This window comes from Mesoplodon mirus (assembly GCF_964341445.2).
Source record: "Mesoplodon mirus genome assembly, chromosome: 2".
Classification (NCBI taxonomy): domain Eukaryota; kingdom Metazoa; phylum Chordata; class Mammalia; order Artiodactyla; family Ziphiidae; genus Mesoplodon; species Mesoplodon mirus.
The window spans coordinates 110,106,443-110,122,056 of NC_138977.1; the positions used below are offsets into that span (position 1 = coordinate 110,106,443).

The 15,614-nt window shown below is 41.8% G+C and overlaps 1 protein-coding gene across 1 annotated transcript in view; it reads left to right on the forward strand.

Annotated features, from left to right (window-relative positions):
• The window catches only part of ANK3 (ankyrin 3), a 337,518-nt gene that overhangs the window by 148,097 nt on the left and 173,807 nt on the right, over positions 1 to 15,614 (forward strand). Inside the window, exon 8 of the mRNA XM_082643157.1 lies at positions 4,786 to 4,884. Within this exon, the coding sequence (XP_082499283.1) occupies positions 4,786 to 4,884 (99 nt within the window). The remainder of the gene's footprint in view (positions 1 to 4,785; positions 4,885 to 15,614) is intronic.

Below are 15,614 nucleotides of genomic sequence, written 5' to 3' on the forward strand. Positions count from 1 at the left end.
TTCTATGTCTGTGAGTCTGTTTCTGTTTTGTAAGTAAGTTCATTTGTATCAATTTTTTTAATTCCACGTATAACTGATATCATATGATATTTGTCTTTGTCTGACTTCACTTAGTATGATAATCTCTAGGTCCATCCATGTTGCTGCAAATGCATTATTTCATTTTCTTATGGCTGAGTAATATTCCACTGTATATATGTACCACATTTTCTTTATCCATTCCTCTGTTGACAGATATTTAGGTTGGGAATGCTTCATTTCTGATAGTTTTTTCTGATAGTGGTTTTCTTATCAAGTGTTTCCATTTGACCTAAACTCCCTAACTTTTGTTGCATGTAGTTCACCTGTACCACTAGATAGAATGCAGACACTGAGGAAAATAGTATCCCTGCTTGGAAACGGCATGTGTCTTCTCCTGTCAGGCTGTAAATGTGGAAGCCCGAGCCGGTTGAGTCCAGAGTTGAGCTGAGTTTACATTTTGTTTGTACCACAGGTTTCACGTTCCTCTAGAAGGGGCTGCACCACCTTACGCTGAGGGTGAGGGCCAGCCGTCAGAGATTTTCCTTGGTTGGTGCACTTCCCCCGCTCAGCTCTACCTGCATCCCTGTAGCACAGAGCCTCTCTCTCACCAAGCTCCTGCCCGACCTCAGGAGCCGGCTACAGTTGCTTGTTACGTTAGGCTGGGGCTGAGGGGTCTTTCATTCTGGATCCGCTTCAGTCTTAGGGAGTGTGCCTAGGCCTCAGATCTGGGTCTGTCTCAGCATTCCTGCCCTTTCTACCATGGCAGCCAACCTCTGCCTTGTATACATGGTTGTGTTCTCGGGTGGCCTCAGCCTGAAGCGGCTTGAAGCTGGACTTCAATCTGGCCAGAGATTGAAGTCAGGCCGCAGCAGTGAGAATGCTGAATCCTAGCCGCTAGATCACGAGGGCCAGTAGCCAATGACAAGGCCCTGGCCCATCAGCTTTGTAGAAAGGAGCTTCCACAAAGAGACGTAAAGTAGTGAAACAAGTCAATTGTATATTAGGAGGAAAAAGAGTACATGTGAATAGACACACACGGGCAGACTCAGAGAGAGAGAGTCGTGCCTTTGTGGCAGTTTGTATCACTTTTATGGGACATTTCTCCCTGGTTTCCTCTGGCCAATCATCTTGCTTTTCCTGGCTCTGAGTCTGTATTGGGTTTAACTCAAGGTCCTACCCTATGTGTGCATGCATCTCTTAGCCAAGATGAATATTAGCCCAGAGGCCTGTGGAAAGGTTGACATCACCTACCATGATGTGCCCCCTCCCTTTTTGGCCCCCCAGGAGGCTTTCTGCACATGTGTAGTTGGAAAGGTCTCCTTGACCTCAAGAATGAGGAATATGTGGTCTCTTTTATCTGGGCAGGGCTCAGGTTCTCCTCCCTCCTGTATTATGTTCACCTTGGAGTATCTGTCCACAGGGGACAAACTCCAGCTGCTCAGCCTGGGGCCCATCTGTCTCCTGTCTCAGTTGTAGATTTGAAGGCATTCCTCATATATACTGCCACACTGCATCCCAGAAAGCAGGCACACATTTACGCTTCCCAAGCAGCTAATGAGGTTCTCCTAAACAAGCCTCTTTGTCTTTAACATCACTGGACTCTCTTGATTTTGTTGGGATTCCATAATTTTGTGACTCGCTTGTATAATGGAAATGCAGCAGTGGACCTGGTGCCTAGTAGAGCATAAAAGATTTTTATTGGTTAACTGAGGAATCTAAATAGAAATGTCCTGTTGACTGGTCCAAAGGTCCCACTTTGATTTTGACTTGTTCCTAATTGACAGAAGCAGTCACTACCTGATTCAGGAATACAAAAGCATGTGTTTCACTCAGAAGCTTCATTTGACAGAGGTGAGAAGCATAGTCTATAGGCAAAGCCTGTATGATCCCTGACTGGAAACACCACACACACACACCCTACCCCGAGGATCTAGAAAACTGAATTCTGATGCTGATTCTGCCTCTAATGAGTTGTCTCTTAATTTACAGATTACTGATCAGTTCTATCCCTTAGTTGATTTATCAAATGGGATTAATGATCTATATCTTACTTCAGTAGATTGTTGTGAAGATAAAATGAAATTACATGAGTAATTTACAACCCTTATTAAGTGCTGTAGAAATAGAAAGTATTACTCTAGGAGGGGTCAGAGCAGTGTAGAAAAATGTGGGCGTTTGAATTTCAAGGCACCCTTTTGACATCTACACATCACCGTAAGATAGAGTCCATGAATATGGAAGAGAGCAAAATTAGAAATAGAGCTCTTCCCCTCACTAAAATTAGCCTACTTGTGATAAAGGTTAATTAAGTCCTTCTCCACCAGGCAAGAGCACATCTTTAAAGGGAAATAGCATGTCAGCCCAGACTCACACTGGGGAGTGATGAGGTCTTTGTGTCTGAGCTCTGTAAGCTCTGAGCTCCCACTCTGAGCTCGGTAAGCTCTCCTGTTGTTTCCTATAGACCTAATCTGATGCTCCATCTGCTGTCTCAGGCCTAGAATTCATCCATAGTGCTGCTTGCCTCATTTACATACTTGCACTCAGACAACGGAGACAAGCAAGACCATCAAAAAGTTTCTTTCTGCCAGCTTTCATTCATACCCAAGATCATCCACCCCACAGAGGGCCAAAGCATATACAATGCACAGCCTCTATAGTTTTAATTCCTCTTTTGTCACCTGTTACACACCGTTGAAACCGTCAGCCACAAGCTGATAGGTCTAGAGCAGAGATCAACCAACTACTGCCCACAGGCCAAATCCAGCCCACCAGCTGTTTTTGTAAATAAAGTTTTATTGGAACACAGACACTCCCATTTCTGTGCATATCACGTGGGGCTGCTTTATCACTACAAAGGCAGCACTGACAAATTGCAATGAAGATGGTATGGCCTGCAAAGCCAGAAATACTTGATATCTGGCCCTTTGCAGAAAAAGTATGCCTACCACTTGGTCTAGAGCAATGATATTAGTCCTGTCCACTCCCCACCAGCATGACTAAAGCATATCTGTTTTACTCAGATCTCTTTCTCCTTCTTTGACTTAACGAACTAATTATTGTGGAACTGATTTATACTTTAGCACCTAAGAATAATGAGGTAAAGAGTTGTTCACATGGGAGAATGTATAATGACTAAAAGCATTTAACTAGAAAAGCTTATAGAAAATACAAAAGAATGTGTTAAACAACTCTCCATGAGGATACAACGACACAATAAATTCCCCAGTTTTTTCAATAAATATATGGGCATGGAACAAAGAAGGTGGAATAGGGCATCTATGGAGATTTTAAAAGAGATTTAAGGGACATTTCAACCTAATGCAAGTTGTGGATATTCTAATCTGAACCACTGTACTGAGATAATTGGGGATAATGGGAGAATGTAAACATTGACAGATCTTGGCTTTTTGAAAGAATTATTTTTACTTAGACAAAATTAATGATATTGTTATTATTTGTTTACAAATATCCTTATCTGTTAGAGATAATTAAGTTGCAGTAATTGGGGGTGAAATAATATGATGCCTAGGGTTTTCTTTCTCCTCTTAAACTCCTTCAGGCAGAAAAAATAGTAGGGAGTCTAGAAGAAATAATATTGGCAAAGGTTTGACAATTATTGAACCAGAGTGATGAGTACATGAAGCTCATTATGGCTTTCTCTCAAACTGTGTGTCTGTTTGAAAATTTTCATTTTAAAGCATTTTTTCAAAAGCCTAAGTTTAAGAGTCGTATTTTAATTTGAATCTTGGTTTGCCAGCTGTTTCTAATCTGTAAAATGGTCACTGTGATTCAGATTGTATGTGACATTGTGAGGATTATGAAAACTAAATGAGATAGTAAAGAGTTTAACGCAGTGCAGCATAATTCACAGGAAATGAATCAATACCTGGTAGCTATTATATTGTATCTGCCATCACATGACAAGAATGTAACCCCTTATGAGCCTCGTTCATTTATCGTGTAATTGACTTTTGTGAACTGCAGACCTTAAACCCATATTGTTGCTACACAAGAAGAAGGAGCCAAAATAGAGAATGTTTTCACTATGTGCACATATTTCCTTGACAGTCTGGAAATAATCACAGCACCTGTCAGATGAGTGGAGGAAAGGACTATGGTATCCAGGGGATCTTGATTGGAATGTCAGATTGTCCTGACAATATGTCTATTCCTCAACAGTAGTTTAAAAAAAAAATCAACAGTCATTTTTCTGTGCAATTGCTAATAAACACCTGTGAATGCTTTTTAGCCCACCGTGCACGGGAAGCCCTGTGACCGTGTAGGGCACTGACAGACTTCCCAGTTTGAGTTCCTCTTGTCTCTCCTTGACAACTTGTACTCAGATGACCCAGAGCAGGCTCTGAGTAACATGACACTCCTTTCAGTAAGTCTCAGCTGACTAATCAGCCACTTAGTCAACCATTCAGTAGCCAGTATGCATCACACACATTAATAGGAAAACATGTTGACTTAAATGTGCAGGATGTTAGAACAAAAACTATCACCATCTCATCCATCAATAATGTCAATCAAATGGAATAAACTTGGACCCTACCCCACAGAGTGTGTCCCTTAAAATTCATCCCTTTTTGAGGTCTCCTTCTGAGTAAAATTACCGTCAGAGATGTTGGGAAGTATTCTATTCACAATGGATATTTTTTAAAAAGGTAAGAAAAGTGTGAGGATGTGTTGGGGAAGGTTTAGGAAGCAATGTTTTGGTTAAACTCAAGATAACACTGTACTTTTTTCTCTGTTCTTCCACAGAATGACATCACTCCTTTACATGTTGCATCAAAACGAGGAAACGCCAATATGGTAAAACTATTGCTTGATCGAGGAGCTAAAATTGATGCCAAAACAAGGGTAAGAGTGCAACTTATGTGCATGCTTACGCTTATTTTCAAGAAGCAGGAATACTTCTCCTAATACTTTTGTTGCTGGGTCAGCCCTGGCTTTATCTTTATTTCCTTTGTTGTAGTCTCTTTAAAAAATGACTGCTGAGTTTATTCTTCTTAAAATGGGATAATGATCCATATTTATAAATCTTTAATACACGTTTAAATAGTACCTGGCTTTAATTATAGAAACTAAGACCTAAGTCCAGAGTTAGTTGAGTTAAATTTTTAAGAAGTTAATCACTACTTGATATTGCAGGCAGAGCTGTTGGGCCAGTTTGATATTAAGACTGACGGTTATTCTATGTAAAAACAAATCTGTCCCCCTTTGCACATTGCTGGTGGGAATGTAAAATGGTGCAACCACTATGGAAAACAGTAAGGAGGTTCCTCAAAAAAGTAAAAATAGAACTAACATATGATCCAGCAATTCTGCTTTGGGGTGTATACCCCCAAAGAATTGAAAGCAGTATCTTGAAGCCATATTTGCACAACCAGTTTCATTGAAGCATTATTCACAATAACCAAGAGGTGGAAGCAACCCAAATATCCATCGACAGATAAATGGATAAAGAAAATGTGCCGTGTACATACAGTGGAATGTCACTCAGCCTTATAAGAAAATCCTGTCACATTCCACAGCATGAATGAGTCTTGAGGACATTAAGCTAAGTGACAGAAGCCAGACACAAAAGAACAAATACTGTATAATCCCACTTACAGGAGGTATCAAGAGTAGACAATCATGGAAACAGAAGTAGAATGGTGGTTGCCTGAGGCTTGGGGGACAGGGAAATGGGGAGTTGTTGTTTAATGGGATAGAGTGTCAATATTGCAAGATAAAAGTTCTAGAGATGTTACACAACAGTGTGAATACAGTTAACACCACTAAACTGTACACTTAAAAGTGGTTAAGGGCCTCCCTGGTGGCGCAGTGGTTGAGAGTCCGCCTGCCGATGCAGGGGACACGGGTTCGTGCCCCGGTCCAGGAGGATCCCACATGCCGCGGAGTGGCTGGGCCCGTGAGCCATGGCCGCTGAGCCTGCGCATGTGGAGCCTGTGCTCCGCAACGGGAGAGGCCACAGCAGTGAGAGGCCCGCGTACCGCAAAAAAAAAACATAAAATTGGTTAAGAAAGTAAATTTTACAGTGTGTTTTTTTACCACAATTAAAAAAAAATTTTTTTTAAACACAGATCAGTCTAGCCAGGTGTTTGACATGTTGCTTGTTCTGTGTGATGCACAGTGTGGGGAGGGGAAAGAAGTGAAACTTAGAATCAAGTTGGAATCCCGGATGGTGAGCTTAGCTGGTTGACTTAGGTCAGCGATGTAACCTTCTGCATGTAATTTCTCTATCTGAAAATACAATCAATGGCCACCTTGAAGGGTTGTTGCAGTGATCAAGCTATTGTTCGTAAACTGTGTTGGCATAAAGTAGACCAGAAATAATCCCAGCCATTACTAGTAGAGGCACACCTCAGAGATATTCCAGGTTCACTTCTAGACCACTGCAATAAAGCGAACATTGAAAGTACATGAGTCACAGGAATTTTTTTGCTTCCCAGTATATATAAAAGTTATGTTTATACTATAGTCTATTAAGTGCGCAATAGCATTACCTCTTTTAAAATGTACATACTTTAAATTTAAAAAATACTTTACTGCTTAAAAATGCTAACCATTATCTGAGCCTTTAGCAAGTCATAATTTTTTGCAATAGTAACGTAAAAATCACTGACCAGAGATCACCGTAACAAATATAACAATAATGAAAAAGTTTGAAATGTTGCGAGAATTATCAAAATGTGACACAGAGACACAAAGTGAGCAAAGGCTGTTGGAAAAATGGTGCCGATAGTCTGGCCTGATGCAGGGTTGCCACCAACCTTCAATTTGTAAAAAAAAAAAAAGCAGTATCTGCAAAGAGCAGTAAAGTGAAGAACAATAAAATGAGGTGTGCCTGTATAACTCAGAGCTCCAATTAACATTAAACTTCTAACCAGGGATTTTCTTTTTCAGCATTTCATGTAAGAGCAAAACGTGGTCTCATAAACATCCTCCTCTCTAAGGGTTTCGTAGAGTATTCCCTGTCCTGTAATTGTATCTCCCACAATCCTCTGGTTCCTCTTTCCAAGAATCCTGACCTCCATGTTTCTAAAACCGGCCCAGTCACCTGAACTTGATTCCCGTAGCTCCTGGATTCACTACTTCATTATTCCCTGCATGTATTCCCTCAATCGGTAAATGATTATTGAGTGCCCACTGTGGGCCAGACATAGCTGATTAACAGAGCGAGACAACAAGACACTTCCCCTACCCTCATGAAGCCGATGGGTAGTTTGTCTGCTGTGTGCTGTGACCCAAAGACAGCCCAGCCATGAGTATTTAGCAGGAGACCCAGACTTCTTTTTGTTGGTAACTATTAAACCTGAAAACCATGTATGTAGTGTAAAACAAACAAGCTTCCTGGAGAGGAGGAATGAAGGAAGTTGAAGGTTGACCCCCTGCAAGACTGTCTGACTGGGGAAGTAAATTGAAGAGAGGTCTCATTGCATTGTCTTGGTATTATTTGCTAAGAAACCATCACCAGTATTCTAGAACTGTTGTTTTAAATGGCAGGGGTCTTCCACCTAGTACAGGCTGCTTAAAGTAGTTGTAACAATAAAATTAGAGAATCGTTGCTTATGCCACATGGTTACCAAAAGAGCTAACGGGTCACTTGTGAATAGGGAGAATTTTTGTGAAGAGCAAAGAGGGGTACTGGAGCCAAGGCAAAAAGAGAAGCTTGGAGAGCTATACCTGGATATCCAGCTGGGGGTTAACTGAGTGTGTGGATTAGAAGTGACCTTATTTCTCCCTCTTTTGATACAATCATCAATCACCAGAAGAGCAAAATTGCCTGTCAGTCATTTTGCATCATTTATCAAACACTTACTTGCTGTATTTGGTACAGTGGGAGGAGGACAGGATATAGGAGATTCAGGTCCCATCTTAAAGGGGCACATGGTGTCACAGGGGAGGGCCAGGATGAAAACATACAAACACTTCTGGATAAAAGCATCAGACATACGGAATACTGGACATAGGCGAGTTCAGTGTACACTTAGTTTCTATGCCCTTTTGCCTCCCTGTTCTGAAAGGCTGTCTTATTTTAAACAAGATGTAGACTTCTTTTCACCATCCATTCAGTTTCAACGTGGCGTTACTTTTCTTCTGTGTTCTATAAGTGCCATGTGGATGTGAAGGAGACTTGGAAAACCGAGAACAGAAAAGCCTGTCCTTCTTCTATCGTTGTCCTGCACGGGGTGTGGGGTGTCACTGGGGCACAGACTGAATTCCTGGCAGACCCTATGGAAGAAAGCATAGTACATACCCCCAAATATGTCAGCTATTTTGTGTTCTCCCCATCAGAGCTTCCCTTCTCTCTTGCTGAAATGACTGAGTAGTGACTGGGTGTGTGGGTGAAAGGGAGAGAGCCATCAAATGTCAGAAAGCCCTGGGAACAAGCCTCAAAATGGAAAGCAAATTTTTTTGTAAATACAAGTTCTAATGACTCAATCCAGTAGCTCTTTAGAAAATAAATATTGTTATCTACCCATCTACTTCCTGCCAGGTTCTTCCTACTTTTGTAGCTACCTCGTTGCATCAACAATCTGACCTGCTGCACACCGATCCCCTTGGGTTTAGAGACAGGAAAACGGATCTGGGTTTCACCTCAGGGGCCGGCACACTCTAAGGGACCTCGTTGGCTTGCTCTGTTCCCTTGCACGCCTTACCGACCTAAGAAAGGATTCAGTTTAAAAGCAGAGTCTTCTTAGTGCCCTTTCAGTCAGCGAAATAAATTTGAATTGTGGTCAGAGTAATTTAAGTAGCATCTGAGCAAGATCTGACCAGCTGGAAAAGCAGGATGAGAGTGAATTTTTTTTTTATCCTAGTGCCTGATCTCTCGTCTTAAGTGTGACTAGCAAGTGAGATCATGACCTGAGGAAAGTTGATCCTCCTGAGTCTTGGTTTCCATCTCAGTACAGTTAGTGGGTTGTTCCCAATGGTTTCCCAAGCTCTCCCAGCTGCTGGGGCACTGGATGCTGTAACTTTAAGAATAATTAGTTATAGTGAAAGTCAAGATGGTGGTATATGTTGGGGTGATGTGACCAAGATGGCGAAGTAGGAGACCCCAGCCCCCATCACCCAGGAAGAGCAACAATTAGACAGTGATCCACGATCAAAGAGAGCTCAGGAGTCCACTTAAGAAACTCCAGCAACACAGTGGAGCAAAAAACCTGAGAATACTGCACAAAAAGGGAAGGAAGAAGGGCTTCATTTTGCCTGCGTCATCCCATTCCCCAGGCCAGCACTGCTCAGGGCCAGGAGTGAGCCTCCCCAACTAGAAGGAGTTCCCCTCACCAAGAAAGGGAGAATGGGGTGAACCGCCAGCTTCCCCAGCCTTTTGGGGCACTGAGCAAAGGACCCGCTTGGGTTTCACCCCACCCAGAGACTGGCAAAGCTGAGATGAATAGAGATGGGGAGGAACAAGGAAAAAGAGCAAGGGCTCCCAGCATCAGCCACGCAGCAGAAATGATTGTGGTTGCCTGTGACCTGCTCTGCAGACCCCAGCACCTTTTGCCACCAAAGTAACTGACGGCCAGCACAGCGGCCACACACCCCCTGCAGATGTCACTGGTTTTTGCCCCACAGATACTCACATTCGCAGACACCAGCCACCTGAGTCCCTCCCTGCTCTTTACCTCCCACTGCCCCGCTGGGGCCCAGGATCCCCACCAGCAGCCAGCCCAGGCCTCTGCAGCCACACAAGTACAAGATGCCAGCCTAGACCCCCGTGGGTGACCCTCACTTCTGTGCATGTGCTTGGGGCTGGCCCCTCCAGCTGTGCCCTTGCACACTGCCGGCCTGACCCTCATCACCCGTGGCAAGATCCTGCAGCCACGGAAGGGCAGGCCAACTACCAAGGCCCTCGCAGCTTCTTGTGGACCTGAATTTGGCTCTGACTCTAGTCACTGGCCTCCACCACTCAGCACATGTGCAGCTAACCCCCCAGCTGTGCACCTGCATGCTCCCGACCAGACCCTCATGCCTCCACTGCCATGCACTCCCCTGGGGAGACCCTGAAGCCACAGGAGTGCACACCAATAGCCAGGGCCCCCATGGCTCTTCTGGGCCAGACCTGGCCCTTTCTCCTGTTACTGGCCTGCCCCACCAGGCTCACGTACAATGGGCCCCTCCAGCTGTATACCTGCATGGCTCCAGCCTGACTCCTGATACCAGCCTCCACTGCAGTGCACCCATGGTGTGATCTTGCAGCCACAGTAATGAATGCTGACAGCCAAGGGCCCCCACGGCTGCCAGTGGGCCTGCAGTTAGCCCAGACCCTTGCAGCTGGCCCTTGCCCCCATCTCTATGTGTATGTCTTAAACAAGCACTTGGCACTACATAGGCACCTGCAGTTGGCCCCTGCAACCAAGTCTGTACACACCACCAATTCCAGCCACCTCCAGTGCCTGCCCAAATCCCAAGCCACTGGACCTGTGGTGCCACTGAGGTCTCCAACAGCCCTTGCAGTCACTATGGTCAATGCTGTGGACCCCAGTGGCCTGAGCAGATGAGACATCACCCCCACCGCCCAATCCTGCATTTGGCACCCTGCACCAGTAGACCCAAGGTCAGAGCATGCTCCCACCTGCAGGTGAATGTCTTTCCATACCAAAGTCAACCCATAAAGTCTGGAAGAGGTGACTGCTTCTTTAAATTCACAGCATCTGTGCAAGGCTGCAAGGATCATAAAGGATCAGGGTAACATGACACCACCAAAGGAACACAGTAAGCTTTCAGCAACTGAAAGAAATGGAGAAATGGAGATATAAGGATTGCCCAACAAAGGATTCAAAATAACTGTTCTTAAGATGCTCAGAGAGCTACAAGAAAACACAGGTAAACAATTTAACAAAATCAGGGGAAAAATACAAGAACAAAAGGAGAAGTTTGATACAGAGATAGAAAACATTAAAAAACAACCAAACAGAAATTTTGGAGCTAAAGATTATAGTGACTGAAATGAAGAATTCAGTAGAGAGCTTCAACAGCAGACTGGACCACATAGTAGAAAGAACATCTGAACCTATCCAATCAGAAGAACAAAAGAAAAAGGAATAAAAAGGAATGAAGAAGGGACTTCCCTGGTGGGCCAGTGGGTAAGACTCCACACTCCCAATGCAGGGGGCCTGGGTTCGATCCCTGTTTGGGAAACTAGACCCTGCATGCCACAACTAAGAGTTTGCATGCTGCAACTAAAGAGTCTGCATGCCACAACTAAAGATCCCACATGCTACAATGAAGATCCCGCATGCCACAACTAAGACCTGGCGCAGCCTAAATAAATAAATAATTTTTTTTTTTTTTAAGGAATGAAGAAAACCTACAGGACTTACAGGACACTATTAAGTGAAAACAATCTACCTATCATGAGAGTCCCAGAAGAAGAGAGAGAATCACTGATGACTTAATCAGTAAATTAGATTGATGACACCACCCTCAAATCTGGGAAGTTACTGGGAATCAGCAGGGGAGGAGACTAGACAAAGAAGGTGGTGCCCCTGAAATATAGGAATTGGAGGAGTTTTTTAAATTATTAAAACACCCACTGGTTTTATGAGGAAAAAAACCCACTAGAGCTTTATTGATTAACTGATAAAGCTTCAATATAGCATTTAAACTGCATTTCCAAAAGGTATTTTGGAACATTTCAATAAAGGTCAGCAATCCCACTTTTGGGTGTATATCCAAAGGAAATGAAATCACTATCTTGAAGAGATACCTGCACTCCCATATTCATTGCAACATTATTCCCAGTTGCCAAGACATGGAAACAACCTAAGTATCCATCAATGACATCAATGGTCAATATATATGGAATGTTACTCAACTGTAAAAATACAAGGAAATCCTACCATTTTCAACAACATGGATGGGCCTTGAGAGCATTATGCTGAGTGAAATAAATCAGACAGAGAAGGACAACTACTATGTGATATCACTTAGATGTGGAATCTGAAAACATGGAACTCATAGAACAGAGAATGGAATGGTTGCCAGGGGCTGAGAGATGGGGGAAATAGGGAAACGTTGGTCAGACAACACAGAATATCAGTTATAAGATGAATAAGTTCAAGGATCTACATCATGGTGACTGTAGTTAACACTACTGTATTGTACCCTTAATGATACTGTATTGTACACTCGAACGTTGCTGTGAGAGCAGAGCTTTCATATTTTCACCATAACAACAACAACATAATTTATGAGGCAATAGTGGTGGCAAATGTGCCAAGATATATACACACGTCAAGGCAAATGCTTCAATCTGGTCTATATGCAGCATCCTAATTTGTTTCTTTATAGAAACGCTTTGAGAAGAATGACTACTTACAGTAGCTGCTATTTCTTTCAATTTAACTCTCTCTCTGCAAAGCTAGCATGTGTATTTGTATCCTTTTTGAAGGAAGATACTTTGCAGTGGGTGGTCTCTTGTCATTTTTATTCTCCTTTATTGACTATTTGCATCAATTCACAGCCAAATCAGAGGCTCAGTATGGACCCTAAATTAGAACCAGGTTAAGACTTTGTGACAACTTCTGAGTTCTCCATCTCCTTTCACTGACTCTTCTCCATCCAATAATAAAGGCAGCTGTGCTTTTATTTAGTGCTTCAGAGAACATTCAGGAGTTCCAGGTAATAATAATACTCTGATTCCCAGAATGCTCCTCTAACCATTCCTCTTCCAACTTCCAGCCTTTCTAGCAAGGTGCCACTGCTCACATCTGCATATAATCCCATTACTACAATATTACATCCAAAGCTACACCCTGACACTCAGCAGCACACGTCCATCTTAATATCTCTAGCACTTAGCACACTTCGTGGCACATACTAGATGTTTAATAAGTATTTGCTGAGTATATAAATAAGACACACTTCTTAATGTTACATTTGCCAAAAGGTCTTTATTTGACTTTATATTGGTCCTGCGATAATGGCATCCAATGGTTTTATAAGAATAAAGGTATGTGTACATAGGTAGATATAGTGTTTTCAGAGTATCTCAAATCTGTCACTTGTTAAATTCTTACTATTCTGGGAAGGTGTCAGGAGTCACTTAGATGTCCTGTAGTTTTAGCTTATCTTTTCCCAGGAGTGCAACTGGTTATATTTCTCAGGTTAAATATAAAGGAAACATAAATATTGGTATTGAGTTTTGCTTTTATTGTATTTGCAGAGTATGATTGCCTTGGTTAAAAATAAATCCTTAAAGAAAATATTAAATATTTCGTAATCATAAAATAATCTCTGTCAAAGAGAAAATTCTAATACAATACTTCTCCTTGGAGTTCTAACATAGACATGTTGACAAGAGCATTTGAAATAATGCAGAAGACTCTGGGTTTCTACATTAGTCAAGACTAATTTGAAAATATTTCTTTATGTCATTCAAAAATATATTCATTTTTAATGTTTATATCATAAACATTAAAAGTTAATTGAAAGTATTTATTTGGATTCACAGAAGGACAAGGGCACCCTCCCCAAATTTTGCTGTAAAACTTAAATTGCTGTAAGAAAAATAAAGTCTTAATTAAAAAAAAAAAAAAGAACAAACAAGTAATCACAAAAAGCTTCCAAACATGAAAATCTCTTTGAAGGAAAGAATGTTTTTGAGAGTTGCAAAGAGTTCTGAGAACATGACAGAGGCATCTTTTTTCTTCTCTTTCTCTCTTTCCTAATGATTTTACACCATGCTGGAACCCTCATTTGCCTTACCAAATTAGAGACCTGAAAGAATTGGGTAACTTTCATGTGCCACTGAAGCTTGGCTCTCTTGAAGAATCTACAAAGCAGCCTCAGGACAGTTATTATTTTAGTTAACTGCTATATGGTTCCAAGTGCTAGTGCTCAGAAAGTAATCTACTATTTCTCCTGTTTTCCCTGGATGTATGTTGGTAATGTTCACATCCTATTTCTTTTAAATAACTCTATATCTATTAGGCACACAAGCACTCTACAGTTATCAACTATAAACGTCTTCCAGTTACCCTTCTTCCTTAAAGGAGAGATACAATAAATGTCATTATTGGTTGTTTTTTTTAATTGGGAATCTTAATTTGAATTGTTTTTTTCCCCATGTAACATCTTCTAAGAACTTTATAAAAAGCAACTTTACATATTTAAAATTATATTTTATAATCAGTTATTCAGTTTCTGTTTACTGAAAATTCAAGAATTCTCTCGTCTATATAGAAGGAATATTCCTAAAGAAGTATATGATCAAAACAAACACAAACTCTGATGGTATAGTGTGTAGAAGCCACATATTCATGTTTTTTCTCAAATGTAAAGTTCTGGCTTTAAATAATGATAGAGTAGTTTGTATTCAACTGAGCCTCCTGCTGATAAAAATCATAAACTCCGGAAAAATAATTATTGATTTTAAATTTTTTTTTATTTTTGGCTGCATTGGGTCTTTGTTGCTGCGCGTGGGCTTTCCAGTTGTGGTGAGCAGGGGCTACTCTTCATTGTGGTGCGCGGGCTTCTCATTGCGGTGGCTTCTCTTCTTGCGGAGCATGGGCTCTAGGTGTGCAGGCTTCAGTAGTTGTGGTGTGTGGGCTCAGTAGTTGTGGCTCATGGGCTTAGTTGCTCTGAGGCATGTGGTATCTTACTGGACCAGGGATCGAACCCGCATCCCCTGCATTGGCAGGCAGGTTCTTTTTTTATATATACATCTTTATTGGAGTATAATTGCTTTATAATGATGTGTTAGTTTCTGCTTTATAACAAAGTGAATCAGCTATACATATACACATACCGCCATATCTCCTCCCTCTTGCGTCTCCCTCCCACCCTCCCTATCCCACCCCTCTAGGTGGTCACAAAGCACCGAGCTGATCTCCCTGTGCTATGCAGCTGCTTCCCACTAGCTATCTATTTTACATTTGGTAGTATATATAAGTCCATGCCACTCTCTCACTATGTGCCAGCTTACACTTCCCCCTCCCCGTGTCCTCTACATCTGCATCTTTATTCCTGTCCTGCCCCTAGGTTCTTCATAATCTTTTTTTTTTTTTAGATTCCATATATATGTGTTAGCATACAGTATTTGTTTTTCTCTTTGTGACTTACTTCACTCTGTGTGACAGACTCTAGGTCCATCCACCTCACTACAAATAACTCAATTTCATTTCTTTTTATGGCTGAATAATATTCCATTGTATATATGTGCCACATCTTCTTTATCCATTCATCTGTCGATGGACACTTAGGTTGCTTGCATGTCCTGGCTATTGTAAATAGAGCTGCAGTGAACATTGTGGTACATGACTCTTTTTGAATTATGGTTTTCTCAGGGTATAGGTCCAGTAGTGGGATTGCTGGGTCATATGGTAGTTCTATTTGTAGTTTTTTAAGGAACCTCCATACTGTTCTTCATAGTGGCTGTATCAATTTACATTCCCACCAACAGTGCAAGAGGGTTCCCTTTTCTTCACACCCTCTCCAGCATTTATTGTTTCTAGATTTTTTGATGCTGGCCATTCTGACTGGTGTGAGGTGATACCTCTTTGTAGTTTTGATTTGCATTTCTCTAATGATTAATGATGTTGAGCATTCTTTCATGTGTTTGTTGGCAATCTGTATAT